Consider the following 17822-nt stretch of genomic DNA (forward strand, 5'->3'; position numbering starts at 1 on the left):
CTGTGTAGTTCTGGCTGTCCTAGAACTCACTCTGTACACCAGACTGGCGTCAAACTTAAGAGAGACACCTGTCACTGCCTCCCAAGTGCTGAGAATAAAAGCATATGCCACCTCCACTCAACTTGTGACCCATTTCTAACACACAAGGAGAGGCAAGTGACTGAGTGACTTGGAATTTTGGTCAAAAGCAAACAGCGGTGTTGCTTTCTTACTGGTCACTTATTTGGGTCAGTCAGGTTCCATACTGCTATGCCATCGGGAGCCATAGACACATCCATGTGTGGACTGCCTGCCATACCCACATGCGCTCACCTAAAGCAGGCCCTCCAGCCTTGTCAAGCTCTGATGACATCATCCTTATGGGCCTCGAGCCAAAACATCCAGTCCACCTACTCTCTCTGACTCTGCCAATTTGCCCTGAGTTACGGAATGTGTGGTGCTAAGAAATAACGTGTCGGGGACTTAGGGGCAATGTTTTAAAGCAAGGGTGTGAGTGGCACAACAAAAAATAATAATAATAATAAAAAAAAAATCACCAAATGCTGGTTGGAGTTTATTTTCAATACCTGAAATAATACATAAAAGTATTATAATAAAATAAATGTTCCATGTTAATCTGTGCCTTATGAGTAAGGTACAGAAAGAGAAAATAGGGGCTAGAGGGACAGCCGGGCAGTCAGGTGCACTGGATAGATACTCTTACAGAGGCCTCCAGTTCAGTTCCCAGCACCCACCTCACAACCACCTCTCCAGCCTTCATGCATCAGTCATTCACATGGTAAACATATATACACACAAGCACTCACATACAGAAGCAAACTTATTTAAAATTTAAGGAAAATGTCCATCTTAGGGGGACAAGAAAGTTAGCAGTTGATACTGAGACGACCTGAACCAAATCTCATGGGCATTAAAAGCTTTTATTGGGAATCTCATCCACCATCTATACAAGTTATATACAAGGCATGAAAATGGAGAACAGCACAAAATACAATTGAGGTATAAGCTAAGAGCACAGTATGTCATGTTTCAATAAATATAATCCAAAATTTGTAAACTAAGTAACCAGATAGATGAATCTTATTTTTTTTAGTAAAACCATATAAAATATTTATTTCACGTGAGGTAGAGGACAGTTTTGTGTGTCATGTAATGCAACCAACCACAGCAATTTTAATCATAAAACTATACATACTGGCAAAATTACCAGTTGAATTATGCTCAATATAGTCAATTTGCTTCAGTAGTTGCAGAAGGGACCATTCACTTACTGCCTTCACAGGTTAAAACTGAGGAGTAATTGAAGACTTACATTGCCTTAAAATTACCAATATAAGTATTTCCAGCAAAAAGCTAATGGCAACTACATTTATCACAAACTCTAACAACTCAGAAATGTCCTAGGTTTAGCAATTATTTTAGTAGGGTATTTTCGTGAGAATTAAACATGCTGTGCTTTCTTTTTTTCAAGTGAGGTATCTATATTGAAGAAAAAAAATCTTATAAATTCCTTTTATACTAAACTAACTTTGAACACTATTTTGTTTTCTGGGCTTAATTTTAAAATGTTTTATATTTGATTACTTCCTAATTTCAAAACAGTAACACTATATTTGACATTTAATTCTATTTCTAAACAAGCTTCAAATTGTATATATTTTTAAAAGTCATTTAAGTGGGAAGATTAAAAAAGACTGTCCTTTCAAACAAGATACAATACAAAATACCCATATGTTTTTCTTCCAATAGTGGAAATGCTTAAGTATCTTACACTAGAAAAAGAAAATACTAAGTTCTGCTTAAATATCTCAGTTCCACAAGGATAGTATATAACAAGCAGTTCATATCACATATTGCTGATTGCTTCCATAAAACCGTTAACAAGAGCAGGATCAGATGTACATGATGAACACAATTTGTCATCAGTTTGGAATGCCCTGGCCTAAGGATTAAATGCACAACGGACAAAAAGAAACTAACGTTCTTGCCGACCCACTCAAAGCATAACATATTGAGCACACCTTCTAGAAGTGGATCCGAGCCCTGCAGGACCAGCTTTGCAGCTATTCCTAGGGAAATACCGTGGGCATGTTTCTTACTACTTGTGTTTCCTTTTCATTTTGCAAACAAGCTACAGACACACAGAGAAACTGGCTGTTCTGGTGTGACTTTCAAAGGACACAGCAGCCTGCGAACAAAGTGGTACTCACTGTTTCCCCGACTTCAGTCTGTTTTATAATTCACTATGTACAAATGAGCTTTTTCATTACTCCTTCCCACCCCTGTACAAAAGATTTTACATATAAACAGGTTATATATTAAATGTTATAAAATTAGTTCAAGAAGCTTAAAACATCCTTATCCTCAAAAACACAAGAAATTCGAGCAAAAGAATATATGTCAAAAATATTAAAGCCCAAGCCAAACCTAAGTTGTTGGTCAAATCTTTTGGTGTTCAAAAGTCCTGGTTGTGATTGGCAGGTGGTTCAAGAGTCTCCTTGAGGGCTGCAGGAGCTCCCACACTTGGACCACAGAGAGAAACTATCCCCACCACAGCAAGCATTGCTCACCGTCTTTCCTGTACTCTAGAGACTCTGCAGTGCACTCCTAAACCCAGGGTTTCAGAGCAAATGGTCTCATTTCTTCCTAAACATAACACGGAGTCTGAGGAAGTATCTGCCTGCCTAGTAAGCTTGGCACAATGCACAAGACCTAACACCAAAACAAACTTTAAGATAGCAACCAGCACACAAAATGAGCATGCATAAAATAAGTCTCATATGGGAACTTAAGCAGAGGTCACTTTGGGAGGACTACAGAGTTTCAATTTCGTTTTCAAGCTATATGGTGCAATGTAACTTAAAGTTACTTTCAACAGCAGTAGGTATAATATTTACAGCTGATTAAAAATTACTTTTAAGGAAGTTCAGACAAAAAACTATGGCACATCCTTTCATCTTCTGGAAAGTAAAGGCTATGCTAAACAATGTCATGAGGCCAAGTTTCATTCAAGGACTAGAAAAATTACATATGCTTTAGTAGCACGTAAGTAGAAGTTTTGAGTAATCAGAAAAATAAATGGTGTAAGTTTGCCTCCCACATAGCCCAGCTGCGCTGTAACGGACAACTAAGCTAAAGTATTTTACAAGTATCTGTGATTTTTCTTTCCCCAGATCTAAATACAAAGACATATATGGTCCCTGTGCAACTTTACATCTGTTTCTCCTCAAAGAGGTTACAAAAGTCAACACATTAAATTATAAAGCTAACATAGAGGAGTAAATCCACATTTCGGTCAAAATACATTTAGAAAGCAAACTCCCCTTTGGAAAGTGGAAAAGTTGCTTTTATAAGTATCAAGAAACAAGTATGAAGAAACAAAAGAGCAGTGACAGCCTTAACTCTTAAGTTATTCCTAAGCACAGACACCAAGTCCCTTCATGTAGTGACATGAGACAGCGTGGGACACACAAAACTGAGGTGATGATGCCAATGCTGCTTTCAGGAAACCTCCCTAAAACACACGCACACACACACGCACACACACACGCACACACACACACACACACACACACACACACACACAGGTGAGGTGGGGCCCACACCTGTAGATCCAATACTTGGGAGGCAGAGGCAGGAGGAACCCTGCAATTTGAAGGGGAAACAAAACAAAAGGAAAACCCACAATGCTCTCTGAGAACTCCCCTAGTAAATTCCAAGCTGAGCATCAACTAATGTGAGAGCCGCTGGTGAAAGGTATCAGACTTTAATGTGCAAAAAAATAAAAACAAAAGTGCAGAGGCTGCCCTTCCCCAAATCATGGAATTCATCTGTCATCTAAAATTCATCCAAAATTCCTGCTAGTAGCAGATACTTCAATGGTGATTAAGCTATCAGATATTATTAGCTGACTGTAAATTCCTGATTTTAAGATTAAAGAGTCATAATGGTCCATTCGTGCAAGTTTTAAGGTAACATTTAAACATACAAAAGTCCAAAATAACCTTCAAGATATTTAATATTTTATAATTTAAAAGAAAAAAATCCATTATATAAATTCAGTAAGACCCTTTATAAGACTACATATAAAAACTGTACAAGAGGAACCAACGTACATTAGTGGAATCCATTTTCCTCATGAAGATGAGTATTTTCACACCATTAACAATAAAAGTTAAGAAATCATTTTAATTTTCTTAAGTCACACACACATATCTAGATATAGCCACTCTTAAACCAAAAGACAAATTGCAACTGCTTTTGTGTGCAGCATGAGGGTACAGCAACGCATGCTCCCCCAGAAACATACACTGGGGTGGTGCTATCATCCCATCCGTGTACTACATTCCACAACCTGAACAAAATAAACACAGACTTGGTATATAAAAATGAGGAGATCCCAGCACTCAAGAGGCAGACGCAGCTGTATCTCTGAGCTCTAGCCCAGTCTGCTCTACAGAGTGAGTTCCAGGACAGCTGGAGCTACACAGAGAAACCATTATCTTGAAAAACTAAAAAGAGGAGATTCTGTAATAAGAATAAAATATTGTGTAATGAGAAGGAAGATACAGAGTTGACTGGCTCTGTATAACAAACATTACCACTGTATCTAAACTCCACCTGAAATAAGTACACAGAATTGACACTGCTCTTTTCCACCACATAATGCAGCTGTGAAAAGTATGTAACTGTTGGGCTTGCCTCAGAAAAACAGGTAGACTGTCCACTGATTGAAATCACATAGGTTAGCATTACCAAGCTGACTGAAAAAAGTACAAATAAGCAAACATGTTCATTCATTTGGAAAATGGAAAAAATGATGTACTGATGTATAATCTTTGCACTTTGCTGCCCTACAAATGAACAGAATGTCTAGTTATCTTCATTTATATAAGATGATAAAATTAAATTTCCAAGGAAGCAACAAACAAAAATCCCTATCAACCAAATACAGACGCATGTCTTCTCCTACTCCTTGGTGGTCTTTGACGACTTCACAATCTGCAACTTCAGTTCCTTTATCATCATCTCTAACTTCTGCCTCGCCTCCCGCTCTTGTCTGAGTTCATCCTGGAGTTCTTGCCTGTCCGCCTCAGCATGGTCCAGTCTCTGCCTCAGTTCTGCCAACTGTAGATTTAAAAGACTGTTAGTTTCCATCCCTTTGATTATTTCCACTCAATCACCTTACCGTGGTTACAAAACAAACTGCCATTCGCTTTTACAAAATGAACTATTTCCATATCTCAGAACACCAGTACTCTGGACATCTGACATGACATTGAACTATAGAAACAGGAGAGGAACGAGCAAGGCTTCTAGCCTACTCCAACTCTCTCCACAGCTGCTATGATAATGTGCTCATCTTCTCCATATTTGTGAGAACAGTAACAGAATTACTCATGTTTGCTAATTTGGAACAAAAGCTCATCGTACTATATCAAAATAACAAAACCTATATTCTAATTATCTGTTTATTCATCTATATGATGCTAGAAATTGAACCTAGGGTCCTATGAATGCTAAGGTGTTTTAATACTCATCTATATCCCTAGCCCAAAAAGATGCAAACTTTATATACAGAGAGTATTAGACAGTAATTACTAAATTACAGAATCCCAATAAAAATTGAAAATAATAAAGGTCAAAAGAATCTTATTGGAGCCAAATGTGGTGGTATATACCTTAAATCCCAGCATCCTTAGTGGAGAACATAAAGCTGTATTTAAAGTAGTTTCTGTTCTGAAGCCTGCTTGGAAGCAAGTGCCCACCCATGCTGAGTGACTGGTGCACTCACCTGTGCTGCGTACTCAGCCTCTTTATCTTTCTCTAAGTTTGAGTCACAGGTGCATTTCTGCTTCATCACCTGCTCCAACTTCTTCTCCAAGTCTCTCTGTTCAATATGAAATTCCTCCATCCTCTGAGCATGCTCACTCTGCAAGGACTCAAGCTCTTTCTGTAGATTCTGCTGCTCTTCAGTGAGCTCCTTCATCGCCTTAGAGCTGCTCAGCATCTCCACTTCCTGTAACATAAAGTGACAACTCCTTATTTCCATCCCCTTAGAAAAACAAATCACGAGGTACCTAAAGCTCAGCTACGGTAGCATGCCTACAGAGAAGTGACTGACATGAAGTACGCCTTCTTAGTATAAAACTGCACCATCCTGAGTCCATCTGCTGCATTGCATTCTGACTTTCTCAACATGAAAAACTATCATAATAATGACTATTTCTTAAGTCAATTTACCATCTGAAGCTGTTGCTTCTTCTGCAGAATTGAATTCAGCTTCTCTTGCTGTTTTACATAGGTTCTCATCACTTCTTCCATAATCTTTCCCTTGTCGTCCTCACAAGTAACATCTCTGACCAGAAGCGGAGATGAAGCTTCAGCATCAAGCTTGCTTATGTCTCTCACTAAGTTGCAAACAGTAGACTCAGATTTCTTTTTACTCACAGAATTATTTGAGATCAATGGATCTTTGGAAAGAAACAGAAGGGAAAAAAAGTATTAATATCAATGGCAAAAAGTCCCGGGAACAATCCATAAGCAAAATTAAGAAACAATTCCATTTCTAAATCAACCCAAAAACAGTAAGAACATTAACAAAAGCAGCACCAAATGCATTCAATGACAATTACAATGCTCATCAAGTAAAAGACTTTACCTACTCAGTGTAATCCACATCAAAACCCCAGCTCTATTTTCAGAGAAACCGACTAGGTCATTCTAAGATTCACATTTAAATGTGAGAAATTCAAAACTGCTGCAACAATCTAGAAAAATAGTAATAAATTTGGAGGGCTCACATCCCCCAACTTCGTATCTTCCCACAAGCTACAGAAATCAGAATGTGGGGCTGGTAAAGTGCTTGCCACTTAAGTGTGAAGACCTGAGTGTGAATCCCCAGAATCCTTGTGAAGCTATATACACACTGGCAAAAAGAAAGGTAGATACAGACAAATCCCAGAAGCTCAAGAAAAAAATACCAAAAACACTGCCTCAAGGTGGAAGGTAAAGGCCAATACCCAAAGCTGTCCTCTAACCTCCACATGTTCTCACACACAAATGCATGCACATAGATGTACATAAACATACATTGTACATACACACACAATCAAAATTGTGGTACTGATACAAGACTAGACATTTAAATCAGGAAAAAAGAATTCAGAGTCCAAATGCTCACTTTAATAGTATATATGCTAAAAGTAGAATGATTCAAAATTAGACATGGCCTCTGAGCAAGGACGACATGCAAACTTGTGAAGCATTCCCTATTTTTAGAGCAAAGTATAATGATGAGTATGTATGAAAATATAATAATGGACCCTAGTATTTTGGATGCTAACTTAAAAAGCTAACAAAAAAAATCAGAATCCAAGCCAGGAATGGTAAACGACATATACTTGTGATTTCAACACATGAGACTGGTGTAGGTCACAAGTTCAAGACCAGCCTGGGCTACCAGTGAAGTTCTTGCCTCAAAAGACCAATTCCCAAGAATTCAAGAGCCCAGAAAGAAATCCAGACGTTCATCAACTGCTGTTACTATTGATCCAAGACAATTCAATCAGGAAAGAAACAATTCAACCAAGAAAGAACAATGTCTTCAAAAGTGAGCAGCAATACTAACATGTTAAGAAACAAAAGTGGGACTCCCCACAGTATATAAACAGTAATTCAAGGCCAGGAGGTGGTGGTGCACGCCTTTAATCCCAGTATTCTGGAGGCAGAGGCAGGAAGATCTCTGATAATTCAAGGCCAGCCTGGTCTACAGAGCGAGTTCCAGGACAGCCAGGGCTACAGAGAAATACTGTCTCGAACCCCCACAAATGGTATAAATATTAATTCAAAATACCTAAATATGAGATTAAAGAATTAACTGTAAGAGCTACAGTTAATTAGCTGTAATTAACTGTAATTAATTACCTTGGACTAGACAATGCTTTCTTATGTATGACACCTGAGGTAAGAAGGCAAATTAATCAAACTGAATTGCATAAAAATTGCAACCTCGTATGCTTTAGGGATCACTAAATAAGAAAGTGAAAGGGAACTTCAGAATAGCAAATCGTATGTCTAATAAAAACCAAATTATAAAATGAACTCCTGGAATTTAACAGAAAAGATACAACCCAATTTAAAAACAAGCAAATTGGACTTTTTCCTCAAATAAAATATCCAATGTCCAGAAAATCATAAAAATATACTCAACTTTATTAACCATTAGGAAATTACAAACCAAAATCATGTACAACACTATACCATAACCACTGCAATGCCTGCATCCAGAACAGGCAGTAACCAGTGCTGACACAGATGTGCAGACACTGAAGCCTCACACATTATCCTTCTTTTTATCTAAAATGTCTGAATAAGCACATCCTATGACCACACACAAACAAGGAGCTAAAAGGAGAATGGGGTGTCTGCCAGAGGGCGCCGGGGGCACGTATGGGAGCCATGACAATGCTCGGGATCAAACAGCTGTCAGGCTCTTCACAACATGGTCGTTGCACTTAGGACAAATGACCTGCACACCTTCGTTACATGGTATGTCACCAGTGTCTGCCTGCACGTACATCTGTACATCGTGTGTATATATGTATGGTGCCTGCAGCGAAGATTAAACCCCTGGAACTAGAGTTACAGGTAAATTGTAAGCTACCATGTGGGTGCTGGGAATCAAACCCAAGTCCTCCCAAAGAGCAATAAATGCTCTTAATTGCTGAGTCATCTAATTAACTGTGAAACCAAATAATGAAAATATAATGATATATGAATTAGTCCCATCATAGTTCAATTCAGAGGAAACCAAGTCACAACAGTACCAGTTCAAACACAGGAAGCTGTTAAACTTTATGAAAGTAGTGTAGCGTAACAGCGAGACTGCCTGAAAACTCGCAGGATGCCAAATGATTTCAACCGCATGGCACTGAGCAAAGCTGCAATGTCCAATGGGATGGGGCAACACACACATGCACACCTCTCCTGTGGTCTGTGGTAATTTTTTTAAAGGTTTCTCTGTAGCTTTGGAGCCTGTAGACCAGGTTGGCATCGAACTCACGGAGATCTGTCTGCCTCTGCCTCCTGAGTGCTGGGATTAAAGGCGTGCACCACTACCACCCAACAGTCCACAGCATTTTTAAAGGCACAGGAAACAGGCAGGTTTTCTTTGCCATACCAGTCAGCATCTGCATCAATGCCATCTGTTTTACTATGTAAGCAGCCCCAGTTCTGTATTCCTGAACCGTGAGTCCAATATTAAATACTTAACATCATGTAAACAGCATCTCAGCTCACAGAAAGAAATCATAAAAAAGACAAGGAAGAGCTAAAGAATGCTACCAACCAGAGGAAGGAAGAAAGGGCAAGTGACAAAGCCATCTGCACTGAAGACGTGCAGCTTCCTCTCCTTCACTAGCCTCCACAGGCTGCCACCATTCTAGAAACCTCACAACTGAGGTGCAAGAAATCACCCTGAGTTTTCAAAGTTAGAACTGTTTTAAAGTAAAAGCTGTGATTATATGGGGGGGGGGGGGGAATTACCTTAAATAGAAAAGGCTTTTAAAATAATGATTAAATGTCTTTCTTAACTAGCTGATTTTAAAAATATAACTTCTAAATACTTACCTAAATGACTGTATAATTCTCTACTTGTTTTTAAATCCATTTTCTCCTGTTCCTCAAGTGAGACGTCTGGGTAAGACACTGTTTTTTGATGTTTACTACTACCATGAGGCTTTTCTGCCTGTTTGGAGATGAACTTACTTGTCTCTGTCTTGGTGACCTCTTTAGACTGGGAGGCAGACGTGAGTGACACATTTGGTGCAACCACTTTATCACACATGTACAAGTAGTAGCTGGAAACAGAGGTAAAACAAACACACATTACATAACATGCTTAAGTATACTATACTCTCTGCTACTAGGACAAACAATGTAAAATACAAAGAACAGAGATCACAAAAAAGATTTCTTAGAAAAAAGTCAGGACTTAAGGATAACAAAACTTTGAGGGATTTTTGTTATTTTATGAGTAATTTCAAAATATCAAAAAGACACTGAAGAAAAAGTGAATCTCTTCCTCTTCCCTCCAAAGCACCTGAGAACTAAAGCCATGAAACCAAACATATGGCATCCCACACTTATAATCCCAAAACCTGGGAGCTGAAACAAGAGGACTTGCCATGAGTTAAAGTTAGCCTGGGCAACAACACAGAGAACTCCAGGCATGCTTCCCCACCCAGGCTGACACTGAGATCCTTTCTCAAGACACAGGTAACTACTGGCATAAAGTTCCTCGTGGAGCTTCTGAGCCGCTGTGCTTCATTCAGTGAGGCTTACTGCAGGGAGAGAACGGTGCAGGCTGCTCTGGATGCCTACCTTCTTATCCACAGGTAAGCAGTGTGTGACTGAGTCAAAGAGGTGCTCCCAGGAGCCTTTTTCTACGCCTCAGTGAGAGGACACATTCTTGGAATATTGCCCAGCTACCAGGCAATGCTTCCATCAAAACCTGTCTTAGTTAGGGTTTCTATTACTACAATGACACACCTCAATCAAATGGAAATTGGGGAGGAAAGGGTTTATTTTTATTTGGCTTACTCTTCCACAGAACTGTCCATCATCAAAGGAAGTCAGGACAGGAACCTGGAGGAGTCTGCTTACTGACTCAGTCTGTGTTCATATAGAACCCAGGACCACCAGCCCAGGGATGGCACCACTTGTTGTAGGAGGCCACTTGTTCGTTCCTGGCCGCTCAGAACCGAAATAATCACACAGAAACTATATTATTTAAATCACTGCTTGGCCAATTACTTAAGTGTATTGTTAGTTAGCTCTTACATATTTGGTTAACCCACTTTTATTATGTTATTTTCTAATCACGTGGCCTACCCACAAGGTTCTACCTAGTGGCTTATGTCTTTGTCCTCTGGCGGCTCCATGACTTCCCCATGACTCTGCATACTCTCTCTATATATCTATCTCTTTTCAGCCTGGCTATACGCTGTTAAGTCATTGGCTGAAAGCAGCTTCTTTACTCATTAATAAATGAAAGCAACACAGAAGGGTTTCCCACACCAACAACCTACCATGGGCTGGGCCCTCCCCCCATAAATCACTAAGAAAATGCCTTACAACTAGATCTCATGGAGGCCTTTCCTCAACTGAGGCTCCTTCCTCTCTGATGACTCTAGCTTGTGTCAAGTTCGCACAAAACCAACCCCTACAAAACCAATTTTTAATAAAGCAGCAATAATAAACTATACAAAACTAAAACTGAAAGAACTGAGTTTTCTCAAAGTGCAAATAAAATTACTCAGGAGGTGACTTTATGCAAGCTTTACATAACAAATCTGAGCTACTTAACACATGAAAAGATACGGTCATTTTAATCTCCGTTTCCATCTCACTCTCTGTACGTAGGACAGTTATGCTACTACTTCTTACGTCTGATTCTGAATACTTGGTATTCTGCTTTAAAATTAAACCAACACAACCTCTCATGAATTTAACAGTGCCCTGAAGACTTATTTGGGAACTGTATGATTGTGATGGGGTGCATGTGTGAATTATAAAACTAATACTGACAACCAGGATGCACTTTTATTGAAATATAAACACTGGATTGTGAAAGATGTGGTTATTATAAAATCTCCAAGTTTCAAAGCCAATTTAAAAAAAATAATAATAATCAAACTAAGGTTAGGGGCAGGGATGCACACCTCTAATCTCAGCACTCAGGAGACAGAAGCAGGTAGATTTCATTAGTTCAAGGCCAGCCTGGGCTATCTAGTGAGAATCTGTTTCAAACAAAAAAAACAACAAAACAGCAAAGTAACACATTCTTGAGGAGTCAGTTTACCTCTCAAAGGTAAATAAAAGAAATTAATTCTTTCAATTTCTACTTCAAAGTAGAAATTTTGTATTTCTAGAAAAAAACTTAATAAAGATTATTGCAAATGTTCACTACAATTTTACAACTCACTTCATTTTAGACTCTTTAATTTTTTTTCTAATAAAATAGCTAAACAACTTTCCTATGATTAAAAACAAGCAAAGGTGTGTTCAATCCTGATGTCCTTGTCTGAAACAACTCTGAATCTTCAAAGTCTATTATCAGGGAAAAGCTAAAGGTAAGTGATTACAACTTTCATTCCTCAGAACGATACGTAACAGACAGTTGTTAATAAATCATAAACAAGCCAACAAACAAACGAAGACTCACTTACCTGGGGTGTAAAAATGAGTGTGTCTGAGAAACATGGTCACCCTCCTGTTTTATAACAGGATACCAGGATGGCAACTCCATTCCTGACGGTGTATCTGTCTGTAGGAGTATGTGGAAAGGAACGTTACTGTGCGCAAAGATAACTTCTCTTATGTTTAGTGTCTTTAAGGATAGAACCCATGGATTAAGCCCAGGGCCTTGCCGTGTTATGAAAGCACTCTGAATTGGGCTTTGTCGCCATCCCCCTGGCAGGGCTACAGAACGTGTCATAGTTTTAAGATTCATCGTCTACTAAATGCTCTCCCACAGTGCTCTCGTCTACTAAATGCTCTCCCACAGTGCTCTGTCTCTTTTCTTAAAGCTTAGCAACTGCTACTATCTGGTCTCAAGTTCTAGTATGTACATTCAAATGGCATGGCTTAACAGAAACAATTTCACAGTTTGGGAATCAATTTCAGTAATATAACAGGACCCCGAAAATACAGAGTATTGAGAACCTCTGACTCTCACTCACTCTTGCTCACACTCATACCCAGCCTCTGACAGCACAGCACTTTCTAGAATTTTAGCTAGATACCATTCTATAGCAGTAAATACTCTAGCCAATTAAATCTAAAACTACTGTGCTTGCTAATAAAAATCAGTTAACCATATTCCTCAAATATTAAAAGATTTTTTTTGTTTTGTTTTTGTTTTTGAAGGCAGGGTTTCTCTATAGCTTTGGAGCCTGTTCTGGAACTAGTTCTTGTAGAGCAAGCTGGCCTCGAACTCTCAGAGATCCTCCTGCCCCTGCCTCTCGAATGCTGGGATTAAATATGAAGAGCTTTTTTAAAAGGACCTATAAATAAAGGAACGGGGGATAACTGGTAATTTCATAAATATTACTGGTTGAGAATTTTACACTCTGCTTAATTCTAATAAATGCTCCCCTCCATAAAGCAGTGATCACATAGTTTAAAACAACCTTAGAAGAATGAACTATGGTTCTAGCACCTTCCTAATTTGGCCTGCTTTATATTTTATCCTCCTCAACTATTTCCATCACAGTCATCACCCACTCTTGTGGGAAAATAGGGAGCAAGGGTTCCTGAGAGAAAAGTGAAAGGAGCCAGACTGAGGCAGACGCCAGGCAGGATGTGGACAGATCTAAGACAGTGAGTTAAAAGAAGGCTAGCCTGAAAAGACAGCCGGGTATTTTTCTGAACTCTTGCTTCTGAGAGTCTCCAATGCCATCTGCAGTTCGGAAGGACATGGAAGAATGACAACCCCATGATGAAAATCCAGGGCCGAGGGTGAGGCTCAGTGTGGAGTGCTTGTCTGGCAGATGGAAGACTCTGAGTTCAATTTCCAGTACCACACATAAAAGTGCCCCACCTAAGGGAAGGTCACCAACCTTCCCTTAAGAATTGGGGAAGCTGGTTTCTCAGCCCCAGTATTTCAGGTCAGGGAAGAACACAAAGGAAAGGAAAGTCATGCAGTTCTTATCAAAAAGTCAAATTAACTCCAAATTGGTCTGGGGGCTGGGGTGGGTGACATCTTGCCAATGGAGAAAACCAAAGTAAATGGAGAAACTTTGGATAGATCAGACAAGCAGCCCAGGGACTAAAACAAAAAAGAGCTACAAACAGAAGGAACAACTCCAGAATAAACATTACACAACTTCATAATCCAGAAATGACTTTAACTCCAATAACAAAAAGTTTTTAACAAAAGAAAATAAAAGGCAAGGCTGAGTGAGATGACTCAGTGTTAAAGACACTTGGCATTAAGCCTGACAATCCTGAGTTCAACCTGTGGAACACAGACAGGAGGAGAGACAGACTCTAACCTCTATACATATGCCATGGCACGAGATCTCATCCAAATAAATAAATACAAATTTTAAAATTTAGAAGAGGAAATTTAAAACATGATAATTTGTATGTTTTCTAAGAATTATTGGATGAGGAATTTGAAACACAAATAAGACTACAATATTACAGAGGTAAAGAATATTTTTATAAGTTAATCTTTATTTTTATTTTACATGCATATAAATACTTTGTTTGTATGTATGCCTGTGGATCATATGTGTACAGTCTGTGGAAGCCAGAAGAGGACATCAGATCTCTTGGAACTAGAGTTACAAGATGGTCTTGTGGGTGGTGGGAATCAAACCCAGGTCCTCTAAAAGAGCAACCAATTAACTGCTGAGTCACCACAAGAACAGAATACTTGAAAGGGTTTACAAGTTGGTTATCTATTGAAGACTTCCATGTGAGTAGATGATTTCTTTCTGAAAACTTCACAAAGCTGATAAAATAGTCAAGATTTAAATAAACATTACAGTTCTGATGGATTCTTCAGAATCTTGGCAGACTCAACCACTTGTTTACAAAGTAAACCAATCAATTGTTTGCAGTTTCTCAGCCTACAGCAGATTAAAGAGAGAACTGACTTCTGGCAACAAACACTAAATGATAAATGTTCACAGACAGCTGACAACCTGACAGAAAAGAGAATTACAAAATATAAGCATAAAAATTGCATCCAAAGATAACCTGAGGATGCCAGCATAGGGCAGGCCAAGTCATTTACTACATTTCAACTGTGTACTTTGAGTTCTATGGTAGCTGGTACTTAAGTCTTGAATTCAGATGACATCAAATTATATTCTCTATACTACTTAGATCTAAACTTATTTGAAGCACTTAAATTCATCTTAAATGTTTACTCTTTTAGGGATCTGAAGAGTGGCTCAGTTGTTAAGAGCCCTGGATGCTCTTGTGGGCAACATAGGTTCATTCAACACCAAAAAGGAGGCCCACAACCATCTCTAGCTCCAGCTCTAGGGGATCCAACATCCTCGTTTGCTCTCCAAGGGTACGAAGCATGTATGTAGTGCACAAACATATACATACAAACTAAACATTCATACATAGAAAAAGTAAACCTTAAAAATTAAAAAACGACCCAAATGGCACATTTATTTCAAAAGCCTTTAATTTTTTAAAACATTGTAACTCTTAAAAGAGTAGCTTAATAGTCAAAATATTTTGCATTCCAACTCTACTTGGTAAGAGGATGTGCAGATAAGCATCCATAAATTACTCTAACAAACCAAAGAAAGCTAAGATTACCTTGAATTAAATATAATTTTTGGTTAAACTCACTTTTTAAAAAAAATCCTTTGATTGATCTTATATATTAAACAGTTCTTGATATACTGCCCATTAAATCATTTTCAGATTTTTTAAAGTTAAATCACTGAACTGAACCACACATTTAAAAGGTTTATCTGGTACAGATACAGGAATCTGAAATCTTCACAATAGCTTGCAAAGTTTTCAAAAACCTTGAGCTGGAATCTGACAACTTTAAGCATTAAGTTCATTTCAAAGCTCTACTTTGACCTGTGTAATAATTTCATTCATAATCTGAGCACAACACGTTTTTTTTATTTTTGAGGCAGCGGCTCACTATGTAGACTAGGGTGATCTTGAACTCTGAGATCTACTTCCTTTGCTTCCCAAGTACTAGGTAAGATTAAGGGTTTGAGCGCCTTTATTTCAGCAATATCTCTGAAACATTACCTTAAGTAGTTAGTTGTATTTGTTTATTTTTAATCATTCATCCTCAATTTCTATTCTTTATCTCCTATTCTCATACCAATCAACCAACAGAGTCACAGACCATGAGTTCTGAGCAAATCCCATGTCTAGTTTGCTTTCTGCTGCTATGCTAAACACCACGACTAAAAGCAATTTGGGGAAAAGGATTTATTTGGCTCATGCTTCCAATTACGAGTCCATCACCATGGGAAGTCAGGACAGGAACTTGAGGCAGGAACTGAATGCAGCAGACACCCACAGGAGGCTGTTGACTGTCAGCTAGTTTTCTCATACAGCACAAGATCTCCTGGCTATGGCTGACACTGCCTACAGTGGAATGAGCCCTTTCACATCAATTAGCCATCAAGAAAATGCCCCACAGATAAGTCACACGCAGGCTAATCTGATCTGGGCAATCCCCAGTTGAGGTTCCTTCAGATAACTGTGGACTATGCCAAGCAGACAACTGAAGCTAACCAGAACACTCTCTTTAATGATTACCTAGACTGTTCCTAGCCAATGTCAGAGTTCCCAATTTCACCTTAGTAAGTGGCTATCCAGACTCTGACAGTAACTTGAAGTCAAGCACAATTTTGCTTTTGTATTTTCAGTATCTAGCACCATGCCTACCATGCAGTATTTGTTGAATGATTTTGAATCACGGAGTAGCTCAGTAATTCCAGGATAGTACTACAAGGGTATTGTGGCAAGGAGCTGCAGTGATTCCACGGCCAACTATCTGTTCAGCATACGTGAGGCTGAGGATTAAATCTCCCAACACCAAGAAAGAGGAGGAGGGCAGGACAAAGGATGAAAGTGAGTACCACACGGTTACTGGCCACCGTGAATCTCAAAAGACAGTCATCACATTTGGCATCTTTAGCTTAACATGTTTGGCTATATTTTCTCCGATGTACAAATTAAATATGTAAGTCCAAAGAAAATGCACAATGCCAACACTGATAAAGTGCTGCAAGTTAATTTTGCCTAAAATGCTGTGGTAAGCCATAAACACATCTAACAAATTATCCTAACTACACGTTAAAAACAATTAAGCACATATTACAAAACGAAACATTAACAGACATGCCAGATTTTCTCTCCGAAGCCTACATTTGTCTCAACATACAAATTAGGTTTTCAGAAAAAAAGAATATAATTAAACAGAACAGCAATAATGCTCCTGATCAGAAATACAAATTAGATATCAAAATGGGAGCCTTTTATCTTACCACTCAATGTGGGACAATTTATTCCTTTCTGTACTTAAACATTAAACAATAAGCAGTCCATCCCCTGGCAGACAGAAGGCGTCACGTGTAGTTTAAGGCAGTCTTCCTAGTTTAGAATGCTTCTACAGCTAGGCTGTCCCACTATCAGTGTCCTTTCAGACAGACAAACAAAGTTTTAGATACCTTATTTCAATTCAATCAACCAACACGACACCTATGAGAGCAAAACTGAAAGGATCCCAATATATTTTTAATAAATAATAATCACTTTAAATACAAAAGCACATCCAGCTGCTCAGCGCTACTTGTATTCACACTGCATAAGTCCTTGGAGTACTAGACCTACATTCAAGAATAAAGTTGGCTTTTAAGTGGTATGCTTGGTTTCAATTTAACATCAGATTAATAATACTTTAATTTGTAATGATGAACACTGATTGTAAGTTTTTGATGTGTTTACATTTAGAGTGAGTGTAAGACTATGTGTTTGTGTGAGTTGTGTGTGTTTTCAAAACAGTTTTCATGAAACAGTTCTCTCTACCATTTGTAACCTGGGGACTGAACTCAAGTTTGATGGCAAATGCCCCACCCACTAACATCTTGCTGCCCCCTTCTCCAAAAACTTTTAAAACTGAATTGTTAGGGGGAGGTGGGGAGAGGGAGGGAAAAGGGAGGCGGGGAAGAGGTGGAAATTTTAAATAAATAAATAAATTTTTTTAAAAAAAAGCAGAATTGTTTTAAATGCTACAAATATGCCAGGCAGTGGTGATG

At 38.6% G+C, this 17822-nt stretch overlaps 1 protein-coding gene and 1 non-coding gene across 4 annotated transcripts in view; one reads left to right on the plus strand and one right to left on the minus strand.

Annotated features, from left to right (window-relative positions):
- Nucleotides 1-901: 901 nt before the first annotated feature.
- The window catches only part of Skil (SKI like proto-oncogene), a 28203-nt gene continuing 11282 nt past the window's right edge, over nucleotides 902-17822 (minus strand). For 2 of the 3 annotated variants that reach the window (XM_087899608.1, XM_087899609.1), the window contains 5 exons: nucleotides 12231-12328; nucleotides 9631-9860; nucleotides 6244-6473; nucleotides 5795-6019; nucleotides 902-5127 (listed from right to left, as the gene is read on the minus strand). In XM_087899608.1, coding sequence (XP_087755734.1) covers nucleotides 4969-5127; nucleotides 5795-6019; nucleotides 6244-6473; nucleotides 9631-9860; nucleotides 12231-12328 — 942 coding nt within the window. In that variant the 3' untranslated portion in view covers nucleotides 902-4968. The remainder of the gene's footprint in view (nucleotides 5128-5794; nucleotides 6020-6243; nucleotides 6474-9630; nucleotides 9861-12230; nucleotides 12329-17822) is intronic. The other variant, XM_087899610.1, reaches the window with a different exon arrangement.
- LOC125412146 (U6 spliceosomal RNA) lies at nucleotides 7176-7279 on the plus strand. Its single transcript, XR_007235497.1, has one exon. It is a non-coding gene; the product is annotated as a U6 spliceosomal RNA (small nuclear RNA).

Source organism: Myodes glareolus, chromosome 20 (assembly GCF_982192425.1).
Source record: "Myodes glareolus chromosome 20, mMyoGla1.1, whole genome shotgun sequence".
In the NCBI taxonomy this organism is placed as follows: Eukaryota; Metazoa; Chordata; class Mammalia; order Rodentia; family Cricetidae; genus Myodes; species Myodes glareolus.